Source organism: Heloderma suspectum, chromosome 7 (genome assembly GCF_057233095.1).
Source record: "Heloderma suspectum isolate Gila_16-S chromosome 7, 16-S_ref, whole genome shotgun sequence".
NCBI lineage: Eukaryota > Metazoa > Chordata > Lepidosauria > Squamata > Helodermatidae > Heloderma > Heloderma suspectum.
The window spans coordinates 43,612,879-43,637,789 of record NC_139464.1 but is presented as its reverse complement, the minus strand read 5'-3'; the positions used below and the strand labels follow the sequence as shown (position 1 = coordinate 43,637,789).

At 43.1% G+C, this 24,911-nt stretch overlaps 1 protein-coding gene across 4 annotated transcripts; it reads left to right on the top strand.

The window, feature by feature from the left end:
* Window positions 1-6,867: 6,867 nt before the first annotated feature.
* On the top strand, window positions 6,868-17,752 carry DNAL4 (dynein axonemal light chain 4). Of its 4 annotated transcripts, none has more exons than XM_084809859.1 (5): window positions 6,868-6,910; window positions 8,202-8,263; window positions 11,999-12,176; window positions 14,406-14,489; window positions 16,807-17,751. In XM_084809859.1, exons 3-5 carry the CDS (start codon window positions 12,105-12,107, stop codon window positions 16,969-16,971), a joined length of 321 nt encoding a protein of 106 aa, XP_084665985.1. In that variant the 5' UTR covers window positions 6,868-6,910; window positions 8,202-8,263; window positions 11,999-12,104; the 3' UTR covers window positions 16,972-17,751. The 4 variants fall into 4 exon arrangements, with proteins under 4 accessions (XP_084665985.1, XP_084665986.1, XP_084665984.1 ...); XM_084809860.1 differs by having other exon boundaries at window positions 11,993-12,176; window positions 16,807-17,750; XM_084809858.1 differs by lacking the exon at window positions 8,202-8,263 and having other exon boundaries at window positions 16,807-17,752.
* Window positions 17,753-24,911: the final 7,159 nt, after the last annotated feature.

Sequence of the window (24,911 nt, the reverse complement as noted above, 5' to 3'; positions counted from 1 at the left end):
GTGAGGGATTATGGGAGTTGTAGGTTAAAACATCAGGAGGGTCACAAGTTGCCCTCCCCTGACTTAAAATGATCAGAGAGAAAGTACTGCTGTCACACAGTATCCAAGCTGTTGGTTTAGAAAGAAAACTGACAAGGCTGAGGAAGCAGTGTATTTATTCAGACCTGGTGGGCTTCAAAGACAGACAAATGGAACATTTATTTTACAACAGAACGGAAATGTAGAAGAAAGGGAGGAAGGGTTGACTGAGATCACAGAAACGTTTTCCCCAGAAAAATAAAAGGTTCCATATAAAGGATTTAATTAAAATGGTACAGTTAAAAAGAAAAACTATAAATATGTACCAGTGTGGGAAGTCTCACACAAAAGCAACAGATTGCCTAACAATGAAAAAAATAATAATAGAATTTCTGGTATGATTACCTACTGGGGGAGGTGGGGGGGAAATGAGATTGTGGAGACTAAAGCTAAAGGGAGGAAATTAAAAACATCTGCATTTCACATGGAAGCTATTTAAGGGTGCAGAAGAAAGCTCATATAACAATCTTGATAAACAAAAAAACAAAAAAAGGGAGCAGCTAAGGGAGCTGAGAAATAAAACAAGGTTCAAGAGGTCCTGGGAGCCAAAAAAGAGAGCGTATTTAGCAAATGGAAACTTGATGTTCACGCAAATAGCAGAAACATAAACTTCTATAAATAAGACTTTAATATACAAGAGAACTGGGAAAGTGAATAGTCAAATAAGTATGTAACAAATACGTATACATTTTAATTCATTAGCATTTCTACAAATCAGGCCTGCATAACATGCGAGGCAAAATGCACTTCACTAGCAACATATTATAGTCCAGTGTTGTCAGGAAGGAGTGAGGAGTCTAACAGAATCCCACCCAACTCCCTCCCGCCCTCAAATCTCATTTCTTGCTCAGAACTCTCAAATTGGGCGGAGGGGGCGGGTTGATTCCAACATCAGCCTCCACCTGCTAAGGAGGCCATGTCTCCTCTTTTACAGGGGACAGTCCTCTATCTGAAGGGCTGCCAAAGGACGCTCCTCTATTTTGAAGGTGTCCTCTATTGAAAGGGCAGCCCAGTCCAAGTCTGGTACAAAGAACAATCAGAAGGGAGAGGAGAGGGAATTGGACAGCATACTGAGGAAGGCAAACAGATCACCTGGTCACAGTCTTCCACACTATGGTGAGACATACTGCATTTCTATTTAAATCATATAAATTTGCATCTATATATATAAATCAGCATATGCAAATTTTATGCAGGTATGTGTCCTCTGTTTTGGTGATTCATAAACGGCTACTCTGCCTCCTGCACCTGTTTTCTTTTTCTCACAGTAGCACCAGAAGCCACTTCACCCCTAATTTATGATATGTAATGTTCCCCATCTCCTCTCTCTTCTCCCCCTATGTCTATATTCTTGCCAAACAAACAAACAATCAACCACAACCCACTGGTGCTCCTCTTGGGAAGAAGGAAGGAATGTGTGATCGAAACACTCCTTGCACAGCACAACACCAATAATAGCTGGAAAACAAGAAAAAAAACGCAGCCTCTCTCCATCCATTCAGCACATTCTGCCACTCACAGTCTCACTTGACTCTTCTTGACCACACCAAGAACTTCCACCATGGTGCTCAAGTTAATGCAAACCTGAATTCTTTATATTTGCATGCAAAAGAGCAAAACGTCTTGCACCTTGTGCAGGGAACCTCAACTCTCATACATGTATGAGAATTCTATCATGTCTGGTAGCACTGTTATGGCCTGCTAGGTACCCACCATATTTTTGCAGTCCTAGGCAGGCAGCAAAGCCAAGAGGTTTATTAAGCTCTAGGTGACCTATTATACAAAACTAGGGTCTGAATTCCGCTAGATGGTTCACAAGTTGTGGAAGCTTGCTCCAGGCTATAACTTTCAGTGTGTGCACACGTTCTCCACCTCACATGTATATTTAATGTGCAGAGGGGGAGCAGGACTGCATCCACTGGTCTTGTCCTTTGCACATTTGGCATTGGTGTGAAACAGACCTATGTGGGTACATCTGTTCACACATGCAGTTCCTCAGCACATCTAGGAACTATGATCACCTTAACAGGGTTCCCAACTGGTCTGGCATCAGCAGTTTCTGCACCATCCTGGTGCCCCCAGCAAGTTTACCAGGAACAGAGAGGTGGGTGATGGTGCCACAGGCAGCAGTGTGAAGCCTAGCACTAATAAGGAAAGCACCGGGCAAAGGATCGGCAGCTGCCACCACCATCTTAATTTCCTCAAAATGCTTCTGGGCTCCCATGTATTTCCTTCATTCTGAGGAAATGAAGATGGTAGTGACTGTAGCCACTTCAACTGGCACTTTTAAAAATCAGTGCTGGGCCCTAAAATGCCAAAAAGAAATGTTTATGAGTATATTTTTCAAATATTAACAACCAAAGGGATGTTTGCATCCACCCCTGGCCAAGTGATGATGCCAAACCTGGTTCCCAATTATGTAGAGCCCCTTGTGCAAACTGCCATTTATGACTCTTTGCCATACTAGCACTACCACCACCACTGTTGATATGGTATATAAATTGCTCCTGCATCTGTCATAGGCAGGGCTGGTCTTAGGAGTGGGCAAGCTGGGCAGCCACCGTGTGCACCAAGCTGCAAGGAGCATCAAGCTGAGCTTAGTGATGTCCATACCGGTTGCAGTTAGCTAGGCCAAAGAAAAGCAGCAACAGGGCAATACTATGGCCGCTAGACAGTGTCTGGGGCATCCTAAGTTGCTGCAGATCCCCTCCTCTGACTGTAGATCTCCATGCTTCCCAGCCCCTACCATTCCTGAGCTTTGCCAGAGGGCTGTTTATTTATTTATTTATTTATTACATTTATATCCCGCCTTTTTTCCTCCTCAAGGAACCCAAGGCGGCTTACACAATCCTCCAGTTTATCCTCACAACAACAACCCTGTGAGGTGGGTTGGGCTGAGAGTCTGTGACTGGCCCAAAGTCACCCAGTGAGCTTCCATGTCTGAGTGGGGACTAGAACCCGGATCTCCCAACTCCCAGTCCAACACTCTAGCCACTACACCACACTGTTATCAGAATTGTATGTTGAAGTCTCAGTGGTGCCAAAGTAAGACTTTTTTGAGAATGCTCTCAGAGCTCTTCATAAGTTCTAGCTATCTTGGTGGCTTTGTCTAGAGTTCATCGATACTCCAATAATAGTTTTTCCTTGTACAACTTTTGAATCAGATCTAAGTATCCTATCCTTAAGTGCATCATCCCTAGCTTCAAATTTTTTATTAACGACCTGAGCAGTCCTTGAAAGACCTTGGCTCTTTCATAGAAAAGTTTTCTGAGTTTGGATGCATTTCTCCATAAGCTACAGTAGGCCTCAAAGTATAAACAGTCTGTCTGAACCTTTCCTGTCTGTTTCTATAATCTTTTTCCTGGTGACCCATACTCTGCACATTGTATTGCTCTTTGGACCAATGCATATTTGAAAATAAGCAGCTTTGGAGGTTGTAATTAACTTAACTAACTCTGGCCCTAGAAAAATCAGTTCCTTTCATCTAGTCCAGTTCTCTGCAGTATTTCCAGCCTCATCAGCTCCTTCCATTTTAATTCTCTGTAATATTTCTAGTTTCAACATTTGCAGAAGGTGAATTCATCGTGGTCTGTATGAAAGACATATCACTCTGTGTTGTGTGTCAAACATATGCATGTTTTGTTGAATTATTTGGAATTTACAACCAGGCCATGAACTATGGCACTCTGTGTGCATGTTGTTGTTCAGTCGTTAAGTCATGTCCGACTCTTCATGACCCCATGGACCATAGCACACCAGGCCTTCCTGTCCTCCGCTCTCTCCCGGAGCGTGCTCAAGTTCATATCCATTGCATCGGTGATGCTATCTAGCCATCTCATCCTCTGCTGTCCCCTTCGCCTTTTGCCTTCAGTCTTTCCCAGCATCAGGGTCTTTTCCAGTGACTTTTCTCTTCGCATTAGGTGGTCAAAGTATTTGAGCTTCAGCTTCAGTATCTGTCCTTCCAATGAGCAGTCAGGGTTGATTTCCTTTAGGATGGACTGATTTGACCTCCTTGCAGTCCAGGGGACTCGTAAGAGTCTTCTCCAGCACCACAATTCTTCAGCGCTCAGCCTTCCTTATAGTCCAGCTCTCACAGCCATACGTTACTACTGGGAAAACCATAGCTTTGATTATACGAATCTTTGTTGGCAAGGTGATGTCTCTGCTTCTAGACTATGCTGTCTAGGTTTGCCATAGCTTTCCAGGAAGTGATGGGTCCAGATGCCATGATCTTAGTTTTTTTAATGTTTTTTTAATGTTGAGTTTCAAACCAGCTTTTGCACTCTCCACTTTCACCCTCAACAAGAGACTCTTTAGATCCTCTTCGCTTTCTGCCATTAGGGTGGTATCATCTGCATATCTGAGGTTGTTGATAATTCTCCTGGCAATCTTAATTCCGACCTGTGATTCATCCAGCCCGGCGTTTCTCATGATGTACTCTGCATATAAGTTAAATAAGCCGGGCGACAATATGCAGCCTTGTCATACTCCTTTCCCAATTTTCAACCAATCAGTTGTTCCATGTCTGGTTCTTACTGTTGCTTCTTGACCCTCGTACAGGTTTCTCAGGAGATAGGTAAGGTGGTCTGGTACTCCCATCTCTTTAAGAATTTGCCACAGTTTGTTGTGATCCACACAATCAAAAGCTTTAGCGTAGTCAATGAAGCAGAAATAGATGTTTTTCTGGAATTCTCTTGCTTTCTCCATGATCCAGCGAATGTTGGCAATTTGATCTGTAGTTCCTCTGCCTCTTCGAAACCCAGCTTGTACTTCCGGTAGTTCTCGGTTCACATACTGAAGCCTAGCTTGTAGGATTTTGAGCATAACCTTGCTGGCATGTGAAATAAGCGCAATTGTGCGGTAGTTTGAACACTCTTTGGCATTGCCCTTCTTTGGAATTGGAATATAAACTGACCTTTTCCAGTCTTGTGGCCACTGTTGAGTGTTCCAAATTTGTTGGCATATTGAGTGCAGCACTTTAACAGCATCATCTTTTAGGATTTTAAGTAGCTCAGCTGGAATACTGTCATCTCTGCTAGCTTTGTTGTTACTAATGCTTCCCAAGGCCCACTTGACTTCACTCTAGGATGTCCGGCTCAAGTTCCATGACCGCACTATCATGGCTATTAGGGACATTAATAGTCCTTCTATGTATTCTCTCCACCTCTTCTTAATCTCCTCTGCTTCTGTTAGGTCCCTGCCTTCTTTGTCCTTTATCATGCCCATCTTTGCACAAAACGTTCCCTTGAGATCTCCAATTTTCTTGAAAAGATCTCTAGTCTTTCCCATTCTATTGTTTTCCTCGATTTCTTTGCATTGTTCATTTAAGAAGGCCTTCTTGCCTCTCCTTGCTATTCTCTGGAACTCTGCATTCAGTTGGATATATCTTCCCCTTTCTCCCTTGCTTTTCGCTTCCCTTCTTTCCTCAGCTACTTGTAAAGGCTCATCAGACAGCCACTTTGCTTTCTTGCATTTCTTTTGCTTTGGGATGGATTGAGTTGCTGCCTCCTGAACAATGTTACAGCCCTCCGTCCATAGTTCCTCAGGCACTCTGTCTATCAGGTCTAATCCCTGAAATCTATTCCTCACCTCCACTGTATATTCATAAGGGATATGATTTAGGTCATACCTGAATGGTTTAGTGGTTTTCCCTACGTTCTTCAATTTAAGCCAAAATTTTGCAACAAGAAGCTCAGAATCAGCCAAATGCATGGTGCTGCAACACTGGAAGGAAGTGTCATTTCCTTTCATACAACAATGGATTAACAATTTGTACTCCCTGTCCTTATTTGAACTGGCAATGGACTGCCATGAGCACAAAGAAGATAAATACAAAAACATTTGGCTGTGTGTGTGTGTGTTTTTTTAGACTTTTGCATTGTGGCCAGCAGTCCAGTATATTTGTGTTTCTAATTTATATTGTCAAAACAAGTTAACTCAGCCTTCCCTGATCCAGTGCCCTCCAGATGTATCGGACTGCAGCTCCCATCATTCCCAGCTCAGGTGCTGGCTGGGAATGATGGGGGTTGCAGTCCACATCTGGAGGGCACCAGGTTGGGGAAGACTGCCTTAAGGCGCAATCCTATGCATGTTTAGACGGGGGGGAAAAAATCCTACAACTCCCAGCATTCCCTAGCCAGCATTCCCCCAGCACGCTGGGAGTTGTAGGACGTTTTCCTGTCTAAACATGCTTTGGATTGTGCCCTTGACCTATTTCTTCCATCCCCATTTTAACTCTCCCTTTTACATTTTGTTTCAATGTTGCTTTATTTGTACTGTTGAGAGAAAAAAGTAAAAACTCTTCATTTGAAAAAGAAACCCCGCAAAACTTGATTACAGAATTCAGAGTCCGTACAGGGGTGGCTAATAACTGGCTCTTTTAGAAGACACCTTCTCAGAGCTTCTTCTTTCTATGCCAAGGGGAGAGAGAGAGGAGATTGACAGCGCACAGTTCATTCCTGTGCCTGAACCCAGCACATTTTTCCTATTGTTATACAACAGAACGATATCATAGCTTCACACTTTGTTGCGGTTTTGTAGCGCCTCATTATACCCAAGGCAGAAACGTCTTCTACTAACACTTCTCATCCTACCCGATCTCATCAGGCAGTCACTAGACACCTATAACTACAAGCGCCAAACCAGCCGTCGAGGAGCCTGAAGGACCCTTTGGCATAATCGACAATACTCGGGACCTATCCACTGTTGGCAGCTCGCCCTATGGTAAAAGACAAGGCGGGCCTTCCGGTGTCGGTTGCTAAGACAAGCACGTTTCTCTCCTTAACAACCACAGGGAGGCTGGTATTTGGGGCTCGGGGTCGACGTGGCGCAGGTGAGAGGCCGGCCGTGCGTTTCGGGCTCCCTGCGTGGACAGAGCCGCATCTTTTCCTCCCTCCTCGGTGCTGCTGGGGCTGAACTTTCGATACTCCCGCCAGCTAGAGACCCCCTGGCGCAGCCCGCCTCCCTATCCCCAGCGAAGGGCTTGCCTTACTCTTGCCCTTGGCGACCCCGCCCCGTGTCCAGCACCCTCCCAGCCCGCGTCGTTTGCGGGTCCGATCCCTCGCGTGATGGAGCGCGCTCGCTCCTGCCTCGCATCAGTTCGTGGAGCTTTCCCCTTTTCCTTGGGTGCTGGGTGGGTCCATCCCACCTTCGAGCCAGCAGTGTTGTGACACGGGGGAAGTCGGGGCAGAATGAAGCGATTGCCCTCGGGCAGCAGATTTGGGCGTAGCAAAGGCAGCAGATTATTTCAGATTATTATTGTTGTATTTTTCAACAGTATTGGGGGCGGGCAATCTGGACTATCTGGCTCAGACACTCAAAGGTCTCTGCTCAGGTCTGAATTTGAAGATAATTTGAGATAATTAAATAAGATAAAAATAATTATAATTGTTTGAGATAATATCCCATGCCATCAGCCTTGGAATGTGCTCTAAACAAGGTGATGCCTTTGAGTATGTGCAGAGTGTGTTTCCTCACCAAATGGGTAGCCACAACCAGTGATCACTTTTCTGGGATTAGGGGAACAACTTCTGGGTTAGGAGATACACAGTTTTAGAAATGAAACACTGGACACTATAGCTTGTAGTTACTGGTGGATGGGGGTTTTCCACTCATAGCTGAAGTAAAATAAATAGGGATTTTATAAAAGTTATTTTTTCACATTTGGATATAACAATTCTAGGTTAAGAAGGTGATACAGAATCTTTAAAATCAACAGAAAATTTGATTTTGCTTCAACTGGACTCTGGATTACATGCTGTGGGTAGATTCTGGTACTGTGTGTGTAGCCAATTTAAAACTTACTACAGGATGTAACTGTAGGGTAGAGAGAGAGCCTCCAACCACACAGCTGAATCCAGCATTTAAATATACCTGTTTCCCCAGATTTCCAAGCAGCTGTATGGTTGGAGGTTATACTACAGACACCACATATCTCCTTTGTGGTTTCCAGTTGTCTAATCTGAAATCTGAATATCACAAATTAAGAATGATATGCGGTCTTCCCAGTAGTGGCCGGGCATCAACTGTGCTGATGTAAATTGTATGATGATTTATCTTTCATTGTGAGCAACTTAAATGGCATTTCAGTCCCAAGGTAACTACTTTCATTTGGCTTTGTTCAGATGCTACACATTTTTCCTGGCATAAATGCTGTCTGTGGGAACCCAAGAAATATGCTGCAATGGTCAGTAGTTAACTTATTTTGGAGCCTGCCTCTTCATGTGATCAGGTGCCTTACAATGTCTCAAAACTATTGTGAGACTTGGATTAATAAATGTTTCAGGAGAAAATCACAGCAAAATAAGGATGATATACAGATGCAGGGTTATCTTGCAGGCAAGGTGAACCTTTCTCATATAAACCTCAAGATAGTTATTAAAATAAAAGTATATGAAAGAGATATGTACTCTAATGATGAGTTCAATGGTTACATGTTATAAAACCTCACAAACAGTGTCATTATCCAGTAGTATGTCATATTAGCCTTTTGATAATTGTTTGTAAATTCTGAAACTCAGAAAAAATTGGATAAATAGAAACCAAACCACAAGAGTGCTCACAGATGCTATAAAAACACATGGTGGGGACTGATCCAGTTGTCCATAACTTAAAGACCCAGGAACCCCACTACTAAACACACACACACACTCTAGCAACTCTACTTGTTCCCTATTACATTGGCAATGACAATGTATTGTACTTTTCCATCTTTTCTTTCTGTATGGATTTTTTTCTGGTAAGAAAAAAGATGGAAGAAGCACTGGGAAAACACAGGAGGGCTACAAATGGAAGATTATATTTGAACCCACTGTAAAATTCTTGAATGAGAAAACGTAATTTACACAATAAAAGCTTCATCTGTAAGCGCGCCTTTCTGCACCATCCGTGTAAAACATTGCAAGAAGACCTGAAGTGCCATTCTAAATAGGTGAGCTAGAGAAATTATCTGAATAATGCACAAGAGTACACTTAACTGGCTCACAATATAGAAAGAGGTTGGACTGGGGGAACTAGAGCGGTAGAGCCCATGAAAAATGTAGAAGGCAAACCAAACTAGTGCATAAATTGTTTTTCTTGAAATGCAAACAAGCATTTACACATTGCTCATCATGCACATAGATTGGCATCAGTTTTCATAGAAGAGGAAACTCACACAGGTGTCCAGACAAAAATTGATAAATGTACTTTTTGTTTACCACTCTGGGATATCAGTGTAATCTTGTCTTCCCAGAAGACAGCATTAGGCTTTAGTTTTTGTAGGGAGCAATCCTGTTGGGAGAGGCAGCCACCTCTGAACTCGGAGGCAACTGCGTATCCAATGCATGGCGGGAGGAGCGTGGAGGGGATCCTGTCCTCCACGCTCCAGCAGCCCTGCATTTGTGGCTAGATGGCCAATTTCGGCTGTCTAGTCGCAGGATGTCGGAGCACAGGATGGGGAGGCCAGACGACACATAGGAAGTGATGTACCGGCACTTCCACACTCCCCGCCTCCGGGAACGTCTCCTTTTGCCCCGCTCCACATTGCTCTTACGAGCACGAAGCCCAGGGACGATCCGCGCTGCCTATGAGGTGGTGGAGAGGGGGCAGGGAGGCAGTTCTTCGGGAACCAACCTCAGATGGGCTCCAAGGTCGGTTCCCGGAAACTGACCAGTCCTGTGACTGTCTAGCTGCTATCTAGCAGCCATAGGATTGTGCCCTTAATGGGTCTATCTTTCTCATTTTACAGCTCATCTGTTATAACTTCCTGTCATTCATTCTTGCAGTTTGTACTGAAAGTTCAGAAATAAAATAGCCAAATACATTATTTGCCAGATAGAAACCACACCCCTAGTTTACTCCATGTTATCTTAAACTGCCACATCAAGTTCATTCTTTAGAATATTGTACAGTTTTGATATCCAAATCTCACTTATTAGAAACACCTCATCCAGATTCACTGTTGGTATTCCATATACTTCCATTATTTTGTAGCACTGTGTAAACATTTGTACCAGTTATTTGTCCGTTTAAATATAAACAATAAAATGTAAAGCCAATTTACACTGAACCAAGCCATTGGCCTGTTTAGCCCAGTATTACTTACTCTGACTGGCAGCAGCTCTCCGGATTTTAGGCAGAGGTCCTTCCCATCACCCCCTACCTAACCTTTTTAGCTGGAGTTGTCAGGGAGTGACCTTGGGTCTCTCTGCATGCAAAGCATGTGTTCTACCACTGAGCTGTGACCTCTTCTCCCTATGTCATCTGCTGTGCACCATAAGGTATATAAAGGACATAGTATTGTTGTACTATGGATCTGTGATACTGGGAAGTGAGTGTATTCCAGGTTTTTGTTATGGAAAATTACATGTAATAGGTATTATATTTTGTTATGTAACACCATGCAATATTTCTTAACATCTTACCATTAGGTAAGATGACAGTGATTTTGGGTTGTTCTTTTACTGCCTTTTCATGCCTTTAATCTCTCACATGTATTGGCACACGAGTAAAGCACTCAGTCCAAGTTCATTTGACAATTTAAGCTGCTTGCAAGGACTGCTTCTTCAGAACTGTGTAAGGGCTGACTAGATGTGCTGAATTTAAAAATGCTGCAGAGAAAATCTTTTTTCAGCTTTGAGACCATCCTGTTTGCCCCAGCCAATATTCTGAGTTCCCCTCGCTAATCTAGACATAAAGACTGATTTTCCAAGAAAGCATATCAACAAGCATTCATGGCATGTTTTCTTTAAAAAATATGGTTGCAAAATTAGATATCCTTTGAGTAAAAAAATTAAACACAAAAGTGGATTGTTATAGAGAAGAAGCAGACAAAAGTAGCATAAATATAGCAGTTCCAGCCAAGCCTTGTGTCCTCAGTAAAGTATCACATAGGGGGAAAAAAACAGGGAGAGAGAGTTAAATCTCTCAGGAAAACTCAGATTTTGTACTTTAATGAGGGGAAACTTCAGGATTAGGGGGAAAGTGTCCATCCACTTGTGAAGTGAACAGACCAGTATCTTACAAGGAAGAGAGACTAGCAGAAAGTAGGGCTTGTTCATAACCAGATAAGTTTATTCTAACTTGAGGTTCCCATTCCTGAAGTTAATTAAGGTTTTGTTAAGAATCCCAGACTGCGGGACATGGCATAATGGGCTCCAGTTACAGGAAGCCAGATTCCAGCTGAACATCAGGAAAAACTTCCTGACTGTTAGAGCAATACGGCAATGGAACCAATTACCTAGGGAGGTAGTGGGCTCTCCCACACTGGAGGCATTCAAGATGAGGGTGGGCAGCCATCTGTCAGGGATGCTGTGACTTGGATTCTGCATTGAGCAGGGGGTTGGACTTGATGGCCTTGTAGGCCCCTTCCAACCCTACTATTCTGTGAATCTATGATTCTAAGCACTCTTGATGGCAAACCTTGAATATTAGGCCAAGGGGAATATAATTTCTAAGTTGCACTTTTAAACTATTTATGAGTACATAAGGCTATTAACAGGGCAGGGTAAAGATCGGGAAGAGTCAGGCATTGGAGCAAATACACACAAGACTTTCTGCTTTAAAAGTTTTCACTCCCAAAATGGAATTTCAGCAAATGGCAGTTATTAAAGGCGCAATCCTATGCCTATTTAGGCAGAAAAAAGGCCTACAATTCCCAGCATGCCCCAGCCAGCAAACCAGGACCATCACAGTCACTACAGCTCCAGTCAGTCATTACTGTTACTATGTAAAGTTTGTGTATTATACTACTAATATGAGACAGTTGTAAAAAAGACTGTAATCTAAACTGTAATATCATAATATGATGGCCATATAAGTGAATTCTTTATTTTTACTCTTTCAAAGATCACAGCTGTGTGACACACTTTGTTCTATAGATTATGTTAACTGGGCTATTTTCTCTCCCCCCCCCCCCAATTCTTTTTTCTCTAAGCAACAGAATATCCTATTTCCGCAAAAACTGTTTGACCTGAATTCTAAAAAGTCCTAGCCTACACGTTCCCTGCAGGCTGTTCTGCCCCTTCCCAGGGTCACAGTGGACGACAATGGCAGACACCGGGGAGGGGAAAAAAGAGGAGGCAGACTATAAGAGGCTTCACAGCTTCCCACTGATAAGGGTAAGAATGGGAACAAAGAGGTGTGATATGTCCTTGAATATGGGAGTTCAGTGCCATTGTGCTCCATTTTAAATTGCCGCAAAATCCAGATAGGAGAATTATGGGTGGGGAGGGAACCAGTTGCCATAGAGACTAAAGAGTTGATCAGTATATCTGAAAATATGGTTGCCTAAGGCACACACAACAATCTTGTTCAAAATGGAAGCTCCTGTCTATTGCTAATTAGTCAGCAAGCACCATCTTCTTTCAAGGCTGCTTTGTCCATTGCATATATTTTGTAGTGTGTACACCGAGATGCAGACGTTTCTAACATACCTTTTAGAGTACACTGCCCACACAAGGCAGCTTACAAGGTTATGAATACAGTTTATGTAATAGCTGCTGCCAGGTGACCCCCTTTAAGGAGGGAGTAGCTTGATGAAGCTGGCAAAAGAGCCATGTGCAAGGTGAGGAAAGTACATGGAAACCTGTCCTCAGAGCCTTCAATAGTGCAGATGAAGACATGGGAGAAAACGGAGGGGCAAAGAGACAGAGCAAAGGACTATGATGCTAAGAGGGAGTGAGAAATATCCAACAAAAGGATGGGCACCATAGGCAGAAAGATATATGAATGCAGACGTGGCAATAAATGAGCAGTTCAAGAAGAACTGAAGGAACATTTGAGGCCTGTGGAAGGAAGAGATTGGAGTATTGCAGTGTGCAAGATCACTAGGAAGAAATCTGTAGGACTGGTTAGTATGTACTGGGATGTTTAATTCTGTGCAACATAGAAAAGCTAACTTTTTGGCATCCTGCAAAGGCAGCGTCCTCATTGACTAAAGGTTCTGCCATTTAAAATCTCCTGGGGTTGGTGCTCTCTGTCCTGTTTGTCAGGGAATTTTCATGGCATGGTGTCTTTGCTTTCAGGCACCTAAGGTTTAATAATTAACCACATTGAAAAAGGAACTAGTTATGCCTGCTTGTCTGTTCCTTAAGCCCAGTTTTGTTCACAACTAAGCAGTGGTAGCTGGGACTCCCAAAATCTGGTGAAGTACAGAGACCCATTAGCCCAGCATCTGCCAGTCAGTCACACACGTACACAGACCCTGAGATGGTGGTCATCAGTAGAACTACATTTGGCCTCAGATTAGCAATCCCTATGATACTTATTTTTTATATTCAAAATATTTCTAACCTGCCTTTCCAAATGCTCAAGTGAGCAAAAAACAACATATGTACAAAACAAACATTCAATTAAAATCCATAAGTACAGCAGTTTTGCAATTGTTTGTGTAATTACACAGTACAAAACCATCAGCAACATACTGCACCAGGCCAGAAGCTCCAGTAAGACTGCCATCCATCTAACCATAGGCCTTCACAGATAGGCCTTACATAAATGTCTGAATCTTAAGAGGGAGGTACTGCTGAGAAGCTGTGTTGCTTGCAGCAGATGCTTTAACTTCTCCAGCCTATTCCACTTTGCATCTCTACCTTGAGGTCCCATGAGTTGTGTGCTATCCGTCTGCCTTCATTGCTCAGCCTCAAGAGATACTGTCTGTGTATATCAAGTGTAAGAGCTAGAAACATATATTAATAAGGGTTACTTTAAAAGGAAGCAAATTCTGCACCAGATGCCCCATTTCTTACTGTTGCATTTTTACATCTGAACGCAAACAGTTAGGTTTTTTAAATGGGGTGGGGAGAATGGAACAGAAATACAGTCACTTCAGTGTTCTGGCTCGGAAAGACATATTGCCCTACAACTGCCTTCTCAAAAAACAGGTGGGAGTGCCTCCAGTCATCTCCTATCTTTTGTTGCCTAAATAAGATGCTCAGTAAGTGACAAACTTGCTGGTCTCTGAAGTTGTGCCAGACTCCTAGGAGGTGTTCAGATGATCACGGGGATAAAAGACACCATTGTGACTTCTCCCCGTGCCCCCGCGCGTGTCGGGCGTGTGACCGTCATTTAGAGGTTGTAGGGTGGGTATGAAGACACCCCCACTGCGCTGCATGCCAGGTTCAAACAACATGGCAGTTATGCAAATGACAGTCGCAGGGGCAGGAAGAGAAGCCACGATGGCTTCTTTAACCCCCCTGATCATCCGAACCTGGGCCTACTCTCCTTCCACTCCTAGCCAAGCATAAAAGAAAAAGATGGTGGCGGTAGGGTTTTGCCACCTGCTGCAGATGGGGCTGGAAGTGTGGTTGCTCTCCTGTGGCTGATGTCCTCCTTGTGTTTTCTTCCAGCACACAGACATGCCAGAGGAAATGCGAGTAGAGGCTATGGAGTTGTGTGTGACTGCATGTGAGAAATATGCCACCAATAATGAGGTATCGGCCATCCCTGAAAAGTGTGTGCTTGGCAACACACCAAATAGGCTACAGTTATTTTTTACTACATTTTCTAAAGGGCAAAGATAACATAAGAAGGCAAACATAACTCCATTCTTAAGATGAAAGTGCTCCACCATATGTTCCTGTGTGTGTGTGTGTGTGTGTGTGTGTGTGTGTGTGTGTGTGTGTGTTTAAAGCAAACCATAACCAGACAAGTTATGCAAGTGCCCTCTTTCCCTTCCCTGCTTCTTATACTTAAGCTCATTCTGTAAAAGGAGATAGAGGTACTAGACTAGAGCATCCTTGTGCTTGGTTGGAACAGAAGCAATGTCTGCTAAGATATTTTCCATCCTGGATGGATGAGTAGGAAATGTTGACATTAAGCTCTTCTAGGAGAAAGACTATTTGACCTTATGTTTTCATTATTCCCACTTCACTTAAGAGAGGCAAAGGCAAACCTATAACAATGGGACCCAGAGACAATAATTTGAATTGATGCAGCTCTTTAATTTCAGTACACACACATTTTACATAAAGGAGAATTTTTGTAACCTAATGGATATTTCATAATAGAAATGATACTGTGCGTTGCAGTTTCTTCCCACATCTTCATCACCCGTAATTCCTGCACAATATTGTTTTAAGGCTGGAAGGTATTCTTTTGTTCCATATTGTTCTTTTTGTTAGCTACTTTGGGTTTCCTTCAGGAAAAAAAAGCGGGCTTTAAAGATGAATTTCAGTTAAATTTAAACAGCCAATATAACAACAGAAAATAATGCAATAGCCATACTAAATTAATATCAAAAAGATCTCATTACAAAACACCTATCAAAACTCACGATTAATTGAATAGGACTTCAGTAAGAGCCAGTGTTAGATTGTTAGCCTGAGACCTGGGAGACCTAGGTTCTAGTTTCAGTCAGAGACATAGATTCATAGGGTTGGAAGGGGCCTACAAGACCATCGAGTCCAACCCCCTGCTCAGTGCAAGAATCCTGTTTCCCAGGCGGTCTCCCATTTCCCACTTGGCCATGAAGCTCACTGGGTGACTTTGGGCCAGTCACTGACTCAGCCAAGCCTACCTCACAGGGTTGTTGTGAGGATAAAATGAAGACAAAAAGGATTGTGTATGTCGCCTTGGGCTCCTTGGAGGAAAAGGCAGGATATAAATGTAATAAATAATTAATAATTTATTTCAATGAACATGGCAGTATTCAAAAACTAATGGGGGAATATTTTGGTATCTCAGGATACTTTGTAAGTAACCTACAGTTTCCATTCTTGTGCAAAGGAATTTCAAAGGGAGATTAGAATAAGAAACTGCTGAATTAATAGGAACAGAAAGGTTCACTTCTATTTCTTGCGGATAAAGGGATTTTAAAATCACACTACATGTGTTAATTAGCATCAGGATGTATGTGTTCTCAGCACCAACTGTTTTGTGAACGGCCACTGTTAATACTGTAATTAGTGTCCAGACTTTCTGCATTTCATTTCCCTCTGACCTCATTGTTTACTCCCCCCATCTTAGCTGTGTGTGTGAGAGATATACACACACACATCTGCATGTACACACATGCACCCCTCCATGCATCTGAAGTAGTGAACTCTAGTCCATGAAAACCTATGCCATCATCACTGTGTTAAGTCTTTAAGGTGCCACAGGACTCATTCTTCTTTCAGGTAACTTTAATAACCATTACAAATTCATTTCAAAACCAATAATATAAATATATCAAAGGTAACAAGAAAACAATACGACAAGACAAAAGGCTGTAACTCAGAGCGCCTGCTTTTCATGCAGAAGGTTTGAGGTTCAGTCCCTGGCATCTCCAGGAAGGGCTTGAGAAATTCCTGTCTGAAACGACACAGCTCCAGTCAGTGTCGACAGTACTGGACCAGATGGACCGATAGCCTGACTGCATAGAAGGCAGCTTCCTAGGTTCCTATGATAGCCATAATAACAACAGCTCATTAAAAAAATTCAAACCAAGAAGCCAACAACAGCAGATAAAACATTGCTAAATAAATAAAATAAATAATATTTAATACACTTCAGGAATTCAGCTTATCCCCAGAGGTGTTCTCAGTCTCTCACAGGGTTGTGGTTACCAGCTGGACTGATCATACATTAGCAGCTGTAATATTTATTATTGTTTGTGTCCTTACCCCATTGTATTAATCTGACTGCAAGTTCTCTATAGAGGGAAGGGGCATGTAAAACAGACAGATGCATTCCATCTTTCTAACTTGCTGTTCCTTCCTTTTTGGCCTCTGTTCCCTTCCTTACTGGATCTTCATTTTTTCCCTTCAGAGTGCTGCCAAGATGATCAAAGAGACAATGGACAAGAAGTTTGGTTCTTCCTGGCATGTAGTCATTGGTGAGGGCTTTGGTTTCGAGATCACCCATGAGGTGAAGAATCTGCTTTACATGTTCTTTGGAGGCAGTCTAGCTGTCTGTGTTTGGAAGTGCTCCTGACATGCTCACTCTGTATCTAAGCTTACTATATCCAGGAGATTTTTTCCAGACTTTTCATTGGTTTTTTGTACAATTTAAAGGGCAGCTTTATTTTTAATAATAAAATGTTAGGCCTTTTCTTATTTATATACCAGTTTTATGAAAACTATTTAGTGTATGTTTGTGTAAATCTGTTTGAGCTACCTAATCCAGCTCATAGGATGTTTGACTCTGATTTTACCAATGTGGCTTTTTGCTTAGAAGTGGGATTGTGCAAGAGAGATCAGAGGTTTATGAAGCCATACATCACAGGTGGTGGTGCTTCTCCTTGCTATTCCTCCCACTTCTTGGGAGATCTGGAAAAGGCAGCTGATTTTTCTCTGCCCGGATGACAGCTGCCTGGTTGTGAGAAGTTTGTGCACCAGCTTGAAAAACCTGACCCAGTGGATGGTTGCTAGGATAATTGCCCTTCCACCGCCTCACTACACCTACAGAGCACTGATATAGCTTCTGAAGCATATGGCACACAAATGAGAATATTTTGCATAACATGTGGGATGGGGTGGGAGTGTCTTGATGCCAATATGTTTGTTCAGAGACTGGTGGGAAGAAGCTCTATCTGAACTGCCAGTTTCTCAACTTTCAAGAACAATTGTACTTCCATTTTGCAGAGTCTAATAATGCTGTCACAAAAGTGTTTGATTAATGGATTGATCCTAATTGTATTTTCTATATAGCTTATTTGAATTCGGAGTGTGAAGGGACTTGACTTTTTACAATAAAAAGTTTTTTCAAATGTGTGGCTTATGTCTGAGGAATTCATTTAGAGATCCATTGTGTGTACATACAAGAGTATAATGAGTTTTCATTATGTGACCCAAAAGACCTGCTATGCCATGATATGTTATGACTGATGTGAGTTCAAATTTTCTGCTCAGTTCTGGTTTATTCCCCCATACTGTCTTGTCGCCTATCTTTCTTTTGGGGCATCAGAGATTGCCATATGGTGCTTGGAGAGCGTGGATATCCACACCATTGCAGTTTTTCATTGGGAACTTAATGGATTGTTTTCAGTCTGTGCAGGATCTCATTGGTCGATCAATTCTTCAGATGTGATTGTTTGTCCCAGAGCAGATTGGCTAGTGACCTTGGAAGAGGTGTGTTTATTTATTACATCTATATCCTGCCTTTTTTCAACAGAACTGAAGGTGGTGTTTATTATTTTATTGATATCTTAAAACATTTATATCCCACCTTCCTCAGCAGAGCTCAAAGCAGCTAACAATAATAAAGTTTAAAACACCAATTATAATACACAGAATAAAAACATTAAACAATGTCCAGGTACCATGTTGTAGCCTTTTCCTATAGCACGTGACTTACCTGATCTTGGTTAATTTGCAACATGCTTATGGCTTACTGTGGCCTTGGTTACATGTGCTGAATTGTGGGAGATTATTAAATGGATATTGCCAATAAGGCAATGTACAGTTTTTTAAAATATTACAACAAAACCAAACAGAAAGCAGCCAAATAAAAGCAGAATGGAACCACGTTTAAAATAAACCAGAGAGTGACATTAAAATCCACCAAGCTCCCAGTGGATCAGTGTCATTTCTACCACCCGTTTAGAACTTTGCAAAGATTGGACCCAGTCAGGGTGCTGCTGCTACAGAGAAGGCCCTGTCTTGTGTACCCACCAGCCTACTCTCTCTTAATGTTGGGTCACATAACAGGACCTCTGATGTTCCTTTCTTGCAGCAAGGGATTGAACTGGATATCCTTCTGGTCCTTTCCAACTCTTCCTTTTGCGTTGCTCTCCCTGGCAAAATATTTGCATGACAGAGCTTGCATGTTGCAGTAAATAAAGTGTTGAACTTGAACAATTGAACTGGAGCATCATTTATGTAGTGTCCTAATGCCACATCATCACTGGAACATGCCTCTCAAAGCAGCCTTTAAGGGGGCAATTTACTGGCCACTTGCTATGAAATTAATAAGTTAGCCAGTGTAGCAGAAACAGGACAGTCTTTCCTCACACATCTTCCCTTTTTGTTACTCAATACTAACAGGCCATCTGATTCTTTTAATAGATTACATACTGATATGAGAGAGACAGAGAGAGCACCAGTGCTCTGTGATTATAGGGCAAGGCCATGCAGGAGAAAGGTAAGTAATCTTTCTTGTGAATATGGAACCATTTTCTATAGTATTGCTATAGTTACTTTGGTAATCTTACCGAAATAAACACAAAGTTAATGCCTCTCATATCTATATGTACATATACACACAAAGCATGCAACACACGCACGCCCACTCTTAGATGTTGCTTGTGATGACCCATCCAGGTCACATTGACCCATAGAAATCAGCCTGCCACAGTGGGTGCTTATCTCAGTAAACAATCACTTGGCTGCTTTGCCTGTGTCTTTCCAGTATTCATGTGGGTTGTAGCAGTTGCCTGTATGAAGCAAGGAAGGCCAGCCTAATTTAGTCAGTCCCCAGGTCCTTTAGTCAAAGCCCACTACTGGGAGATAAAACTCCAGCAAAAGGGGTATCTGGAGTTGCTGCTGTTGGTGTCCCATTTCCTTAGCAATCCTGTATTGCAGGAGCACTGTTTGCTGTGCTTCATGCTATAAAACCACCACTGAGATACGGATAATCTTATTTAGGGATTGTTTTTGTCCCAAAGCCCACAGTTACCACAGGGAAAGAATTTCAGTGCGATTTCTCAGAGCCATCTCCCCTCTCTCAGGAGGGGGGCGGGGCTCAGCAGTGGCTTTGGCAGGCCAGATGGGAAAGCTTGGTGGGCTCTATTTCATAGAATCAGAATAGTAGGGTTGGAAGGGGCCTATAAGACCATCAAGTCCAACCCCCTGCTCAATCCAGAAATCCAAGTCAGAGCATCCCTGACAAGTGGCTGTCCAGCTTCATCTTGAATGCCTCCAGTGTGGGAAAGCCTACCACCTCCCTAGGTAATTGGTTCCATTGTCGTATTGCTCTGACAGTCAGGAAGTTTTTCCTGATGTTCATCCAGAATCTGGCTTCCTGTAACTTGAGCCCATTATTCCATGTCCTGCACTCTGGGATGACTGAGAAGAGATCCTGGCCTTCCTCTCAGTGACAACCTTTCAAATACTTGAAGAACGCTGTCATATCTCCCCTCAGTCTTCTCAAGGCTAAACATACCCAGTTCTTTCAGTCTCTCATCATAGGGCTTTGTTTCTAGTCCCCTGATCATCTTTGTTGCCCTCCTCTGAACCCTCTCCAATTTGTCTGTGTCCTTCTTCAAGTGCGGTGCCCAGAACTGGACACAGTACTCCAGATGAGGCCTAACCAGTGCTGAGTAGAGGGGAACTAGTACTTCCCAGATTTGGAAGCTATGCTTCTATTAATGCAGCCCAAAATAGCATTTGCCTTTTTTGCAGCGACATCACATTGTTGGCTCATATTCAGCTTGTGATCGACAATTCCAAGATCCTTCTCACTTGTAGTATTGTTGAGCCAAGTATGCCCCCGACTGTGCATTTGATTTCTTTTTCCTAGGTGCAGAACTTGGCATTCTGTTGTTTTCTGCCCAGTGCTCCAGCCTATCAAGATCACTTTGAATTTTGTTTCTGTCTTCCAGGGTATTAGCTATCCTGCCCAATTTTGTGTCATCTTCAAATCTGATAAGCATACCCTGCACCTCCTTCTCCAAGTCATTAATAAAAATGTTGAAGAGCTCTGGGCCCATGACTGTGCCCTGCGGTACCCCGTTCATTACCTCTCCCCAGTTTGAGAAGGTCCCACTGATCAGCACTCTTTGAGTCCGATTCTGTAGCCAACTGTGGATCCACGAGATAGTTGTTTCATCTAGCCCACTTTGAGCTAGTTAGCTCATCAGGATATCATGGGGCACTTTGTCGAAAGCTTTGCTGAAGTCGAGGTATATGATGTTCACAGCATTCCCACAGTCCACAAGGGAGGTTACTTGATCCAAAAATGAGATCAGATTAGTCTGGCAGGATTTGTTCTTGACAAATCCATGTTGGCTTGGAGTCATCACTGCATTGTTTTCAAGGTGCTTACAGATGGGTTCCTTTATCATCTGCTCCAGAATTTTCCCAGGGATTGATGTCAGACTGACTGGTCTGTAGTTCCCAGGTTCCTCCTTTTTGACCTTTGTGACGATAGTGACAACATTAGCCCTCCTCCAATTATCTGGCACCTCACCTGTCCTCCATGATTTCTCAAAGATAATAGACAGTGGTTCTGAGAGTTCTTCTGCCAGTTCCTTTATTACTCTAGGTTGCAGTTCATCTGGCCCTGGAGATTTGAACTCATTCAAAGTAATTAGGTGTTCCTTGACCATATGCCAACCAATCTCAAGCTGCAATTCTGCCCCTTCAGCCTGTACTTTGCCTTTGCCAGGGGGATCATAGACCCTCATTCAGGAGAAGACTGAACCAAAGTATGAATTGAGCAGTTCTGCCTTTTCTTTGTCATTTTGCTCATGGGCTGAAGGTTCTCCATCCCTGATCTATGTCCTCATTCCAGAAACATGACAGTACTCATATCTTACCCAGCGGCTCTATAATTACTTTGCCAATAATATTTCTGACAACAAATGTATCTCTCCTTAATTGAGGATGACAAAAAGGTTTATCTCATTATGGTGTTTTTTTCATACCCATCTGTAGCGGGTTACACCAGAAGACATGGCAAGGAGTATATTGAGTTTCCACAGTCATGGCCTACGCAGCTTAATAAGTGCATAGAGGCCTGTATTAACATAGTATAGACGGCAGCTTCTAGGTAATTAAGTAGACTATTTCACACAGGAGTGCTGATGCCAGACAAGGCCAGTTCTATATGTCAACAAACGTGAAGCTGTTTGATTCTTGCCAGGTCGCACTCGTCCCTCAGATAAGAGTGTAGTGTCATGTCTCCATGAAGAGCTGGGAAGCTTCCAAGCCCAGACTGGAATGTTGGGGCCTATTGCCTTGACTGTGATGCTGTATGCATCCACTAGAGTATGGAAGGAAAGGTATATAAGCATTGTTTAAAACATTCCAAGTTGATCCTGCCCCAAGGGACATGTACTGCCAGCTTGGAGAACTTGTATGGTCATGAAAAGATTTCTCGTCTGTCAGTTGAGGGGCCCAGACAGGCAATTCAGCTGTGCATGGGCTGAGGGGAGATGTAAGCTTTCTTTGCATATTTATTCTGCATCCATTTTCTATCAATACACTGTCATCTGTTTGCACAAGTGGCTTCATTTCATCTTGGTATCAAAAGAATCTAACTTTGGCTGGGATCTGACAAAATCAGGCCTCCAGACCAGTACGCCATCCTCCACTCCACCCCTGTCCTGAGTCATGGATGAGGTGGCGGCAAAGCACCATGACTTCTGACTGCTGTGCCCCATTGCTCGAGAATGTAATATGAAGCAGTGCACACCATGACTTGTTTTCACAGTGAGGGGTGGGCTTTCACATGTTCCGTAACTGAGTTGGGTAGGGCTATATATGTACCCCATGGTAGCAATGGAAGGGCTTTGAATGTGACTCATGTATTGCTGTCAAGAGATAGGAGGTGGGTATCGGAGTGTTGCTCTGTAATGATGTCATAGCAACACTGTGCATTGACACATTGCCTGGTGTGAGGGGCTGGCATTGAAGTGCACACACACGCACGCTCCCATCATTTTGCTGCAAGCTCAGACTCGATGAAAAATATTTCAGTTAATAATACCAGTATTGAAGTGATGCAAAGCCCCAGGTTTGCAAGATCACAGCCCAGCTTCATTTTCACTTCACATTGTGACACAAAACCACCGCCTCGAACATGAAGCATAGGGACAATAGATGTCTCTGCTAGTGAGACTAGCAGTCAGAAGAGCATTATGCAGCTGTTCAGTCTTTTTCTCTAAATGGGTTTTCTGCACTAAGGCAAAAGGCAGAAGAAGCTGTGAGAAAACACAGGAAGGTCACAAGTAGAAGGTGACTGCATCTGGACACCCTGTAAACTTCCAAGTATGAGGCACGGCATTGGCACCATAAAAGCCTCTTTTGGAATGAATGTCTTGTCACCTTCAGCACTTTATCTTAGCCAAGGCTCAGCAGCCCCTCAGAACCTGCTTTCATTACTAGATGTCAGCCCTGAAATACGTGCCGTAATAATGAGCACATTTGAGCATGTGCAGAGTGTTTTCCCACTGACTAACCACACCCCTCATAGGTCTGAGACTAGAGAGATGAGAATGTCATTTTCAGGCCAGACTTGGAACGGTCCTTCATTTTACTAGACCAGCACATAACATGTAAAGATCGCCTGAACCATGTGGGACTTCCAGAGTTGACATGGATTGGATGCAGAACCCTTAAAGGTTCCTTCTCAAGGTCCTTGTGTCACCTTTATCAGTTGCCATTTCTCACCACTCAGTCGTTCAAGCAGGGTTTGAAGTCAGCCATTTTGATTGGAATGTGCAGCTCATGCCAAGCCTTATGTATGAGCGCAGCAGAGTTTATTTCTCTAGCAGAGGCTTGAAAGAGAAATAGGGCTTATTTGGTTTGCCCTGGCCATGATACTAGTGCAATGCCAAGATAAAAAATTGTCAGAATCTGGGGCGACTGAAAGCTGGAGACAGTTACTAGGCAACAGCTCCACCATGGGACATAAGGAAGCAGAGAACTCTTCGTTCTCTCAGCAGCTCCGTGTGTGTGTATATGTGTGTGTGAGAGAGGGGCGGGGTGGGGAGAAGGAAGTGAGTGTGTCATAGTGAATGTGTGGCCATGTGTCATGAATGGCATGCAGGTGAGAAAGTGGCTGTATTTTCAGAGAATAAGGGACTATTTGCCCACTAGACCATCTCCCACAAAATGAGTCCTGGTAAAAATTGTTGAGGCAAAGATTAAAAGGTTCTATGCCTGCCCCTCAGCCATGAAGCTCAGTAGGCGACCTTGGGCAGGTCTCACTACTTGTGAAGATAAAATGAGAAAACTCTTGTCTAGGTCGCTCTGAGCTTCTTAGATGAAAGGCCACTGGTACAACTGAGGTAATCTTAGACTCTGGATGTAATGGTTTTACAGGCAAGCCCTCTTTTAGATGGTAATATACATTATGGCACTTACTTCAACTTGTGGTAGACCAGCCCTGCTACATTTGGGGACCCTCCTGCTCATTCTGCTGAAGAGGACCCTGGGCCTCTGCCCCAAAGTCCTGTCCTCATGGCACCACTGTAAAATGGAAGAGATAATGTCAATGGAGGCTGGTGGCTCCAATGTCAGTGGGGCAGAACTATAACTATGGGCAGAACTATAGGGTCCAGCACCTTGGATAGCTTCTTTAGGGTTCCAACTGAAACCCGGAGTGGATTTACCACCCCACTGACATCGGAGCCACCAGCTTCCACTGTATAATATGATGATGATGACGATGATGACTGAAGACGAGGAAGAGGAAGATACTCTTAGAGTGTATCTGATGAAGAGGGTTTGTTAAATAAAAAGGGGGCTTTTTTGTTGGGGGGGACTAAGGTCCCAAATTTAGATGCTCTGTATCAAAATGTTCCTATGGCTGAGATTTATAAAACATAAGGCCATCATGATATTTTCCTCAACAAATCTGTCTTCCCTTAACTTTCATAGTATAGGTACATGGTCTGTTGATGATGTGTAGGTAAAGGGAGGGAACAGATGTGTGGGTATCTTGAGATGGTGAGGTTTCACAAAGGTTTGTTATGTAACAATATAATTTGAAGACACTGTGGCATTGACCAATCTGCTGCTATTGATTTGGAGTTTGGTCCGTTCATGTTAACCTTGGCACCACCTGCTCTTCCCTTATCAACGCTGTTGAATACATCTGCAACCACTTTTTTCTACCCCTTTCCTACTGAGGAAGTCTTTATGGTAGAAACAGCCTTACTCAGTTTTGTCTGCACTAATAAGGGTGATCAGAACATAAGTGTAGAGATT

What these genes read in the sequence shown, in the direction of transcription:
- DNAL4 (XM_084809858.1), top strand. Translation starts at nt 12,105, where the DNA reads ATGGCAGACACCGGGGAGGGGAAAAAAGAGGAGGCAGACTATAAGAGG. An exon ending in ACAGCTTCCCACTGATAAGG is followed by an intron (nt 12,177 to 14,405) that starts GTAAGAATGGGA and finishes GTTTTCTTCCAG; the next exon opens with CACACAGACATGCCAGAGGA. An exon ending in AATATGCCACCAATAATGAG is followed by an intron (nt 14,490 to 16,806) that starts GTATCGGCCATC and finishes TTTTCCCTTCAG; the next exon opens with AGTGCTGCCAAGATGATCAA.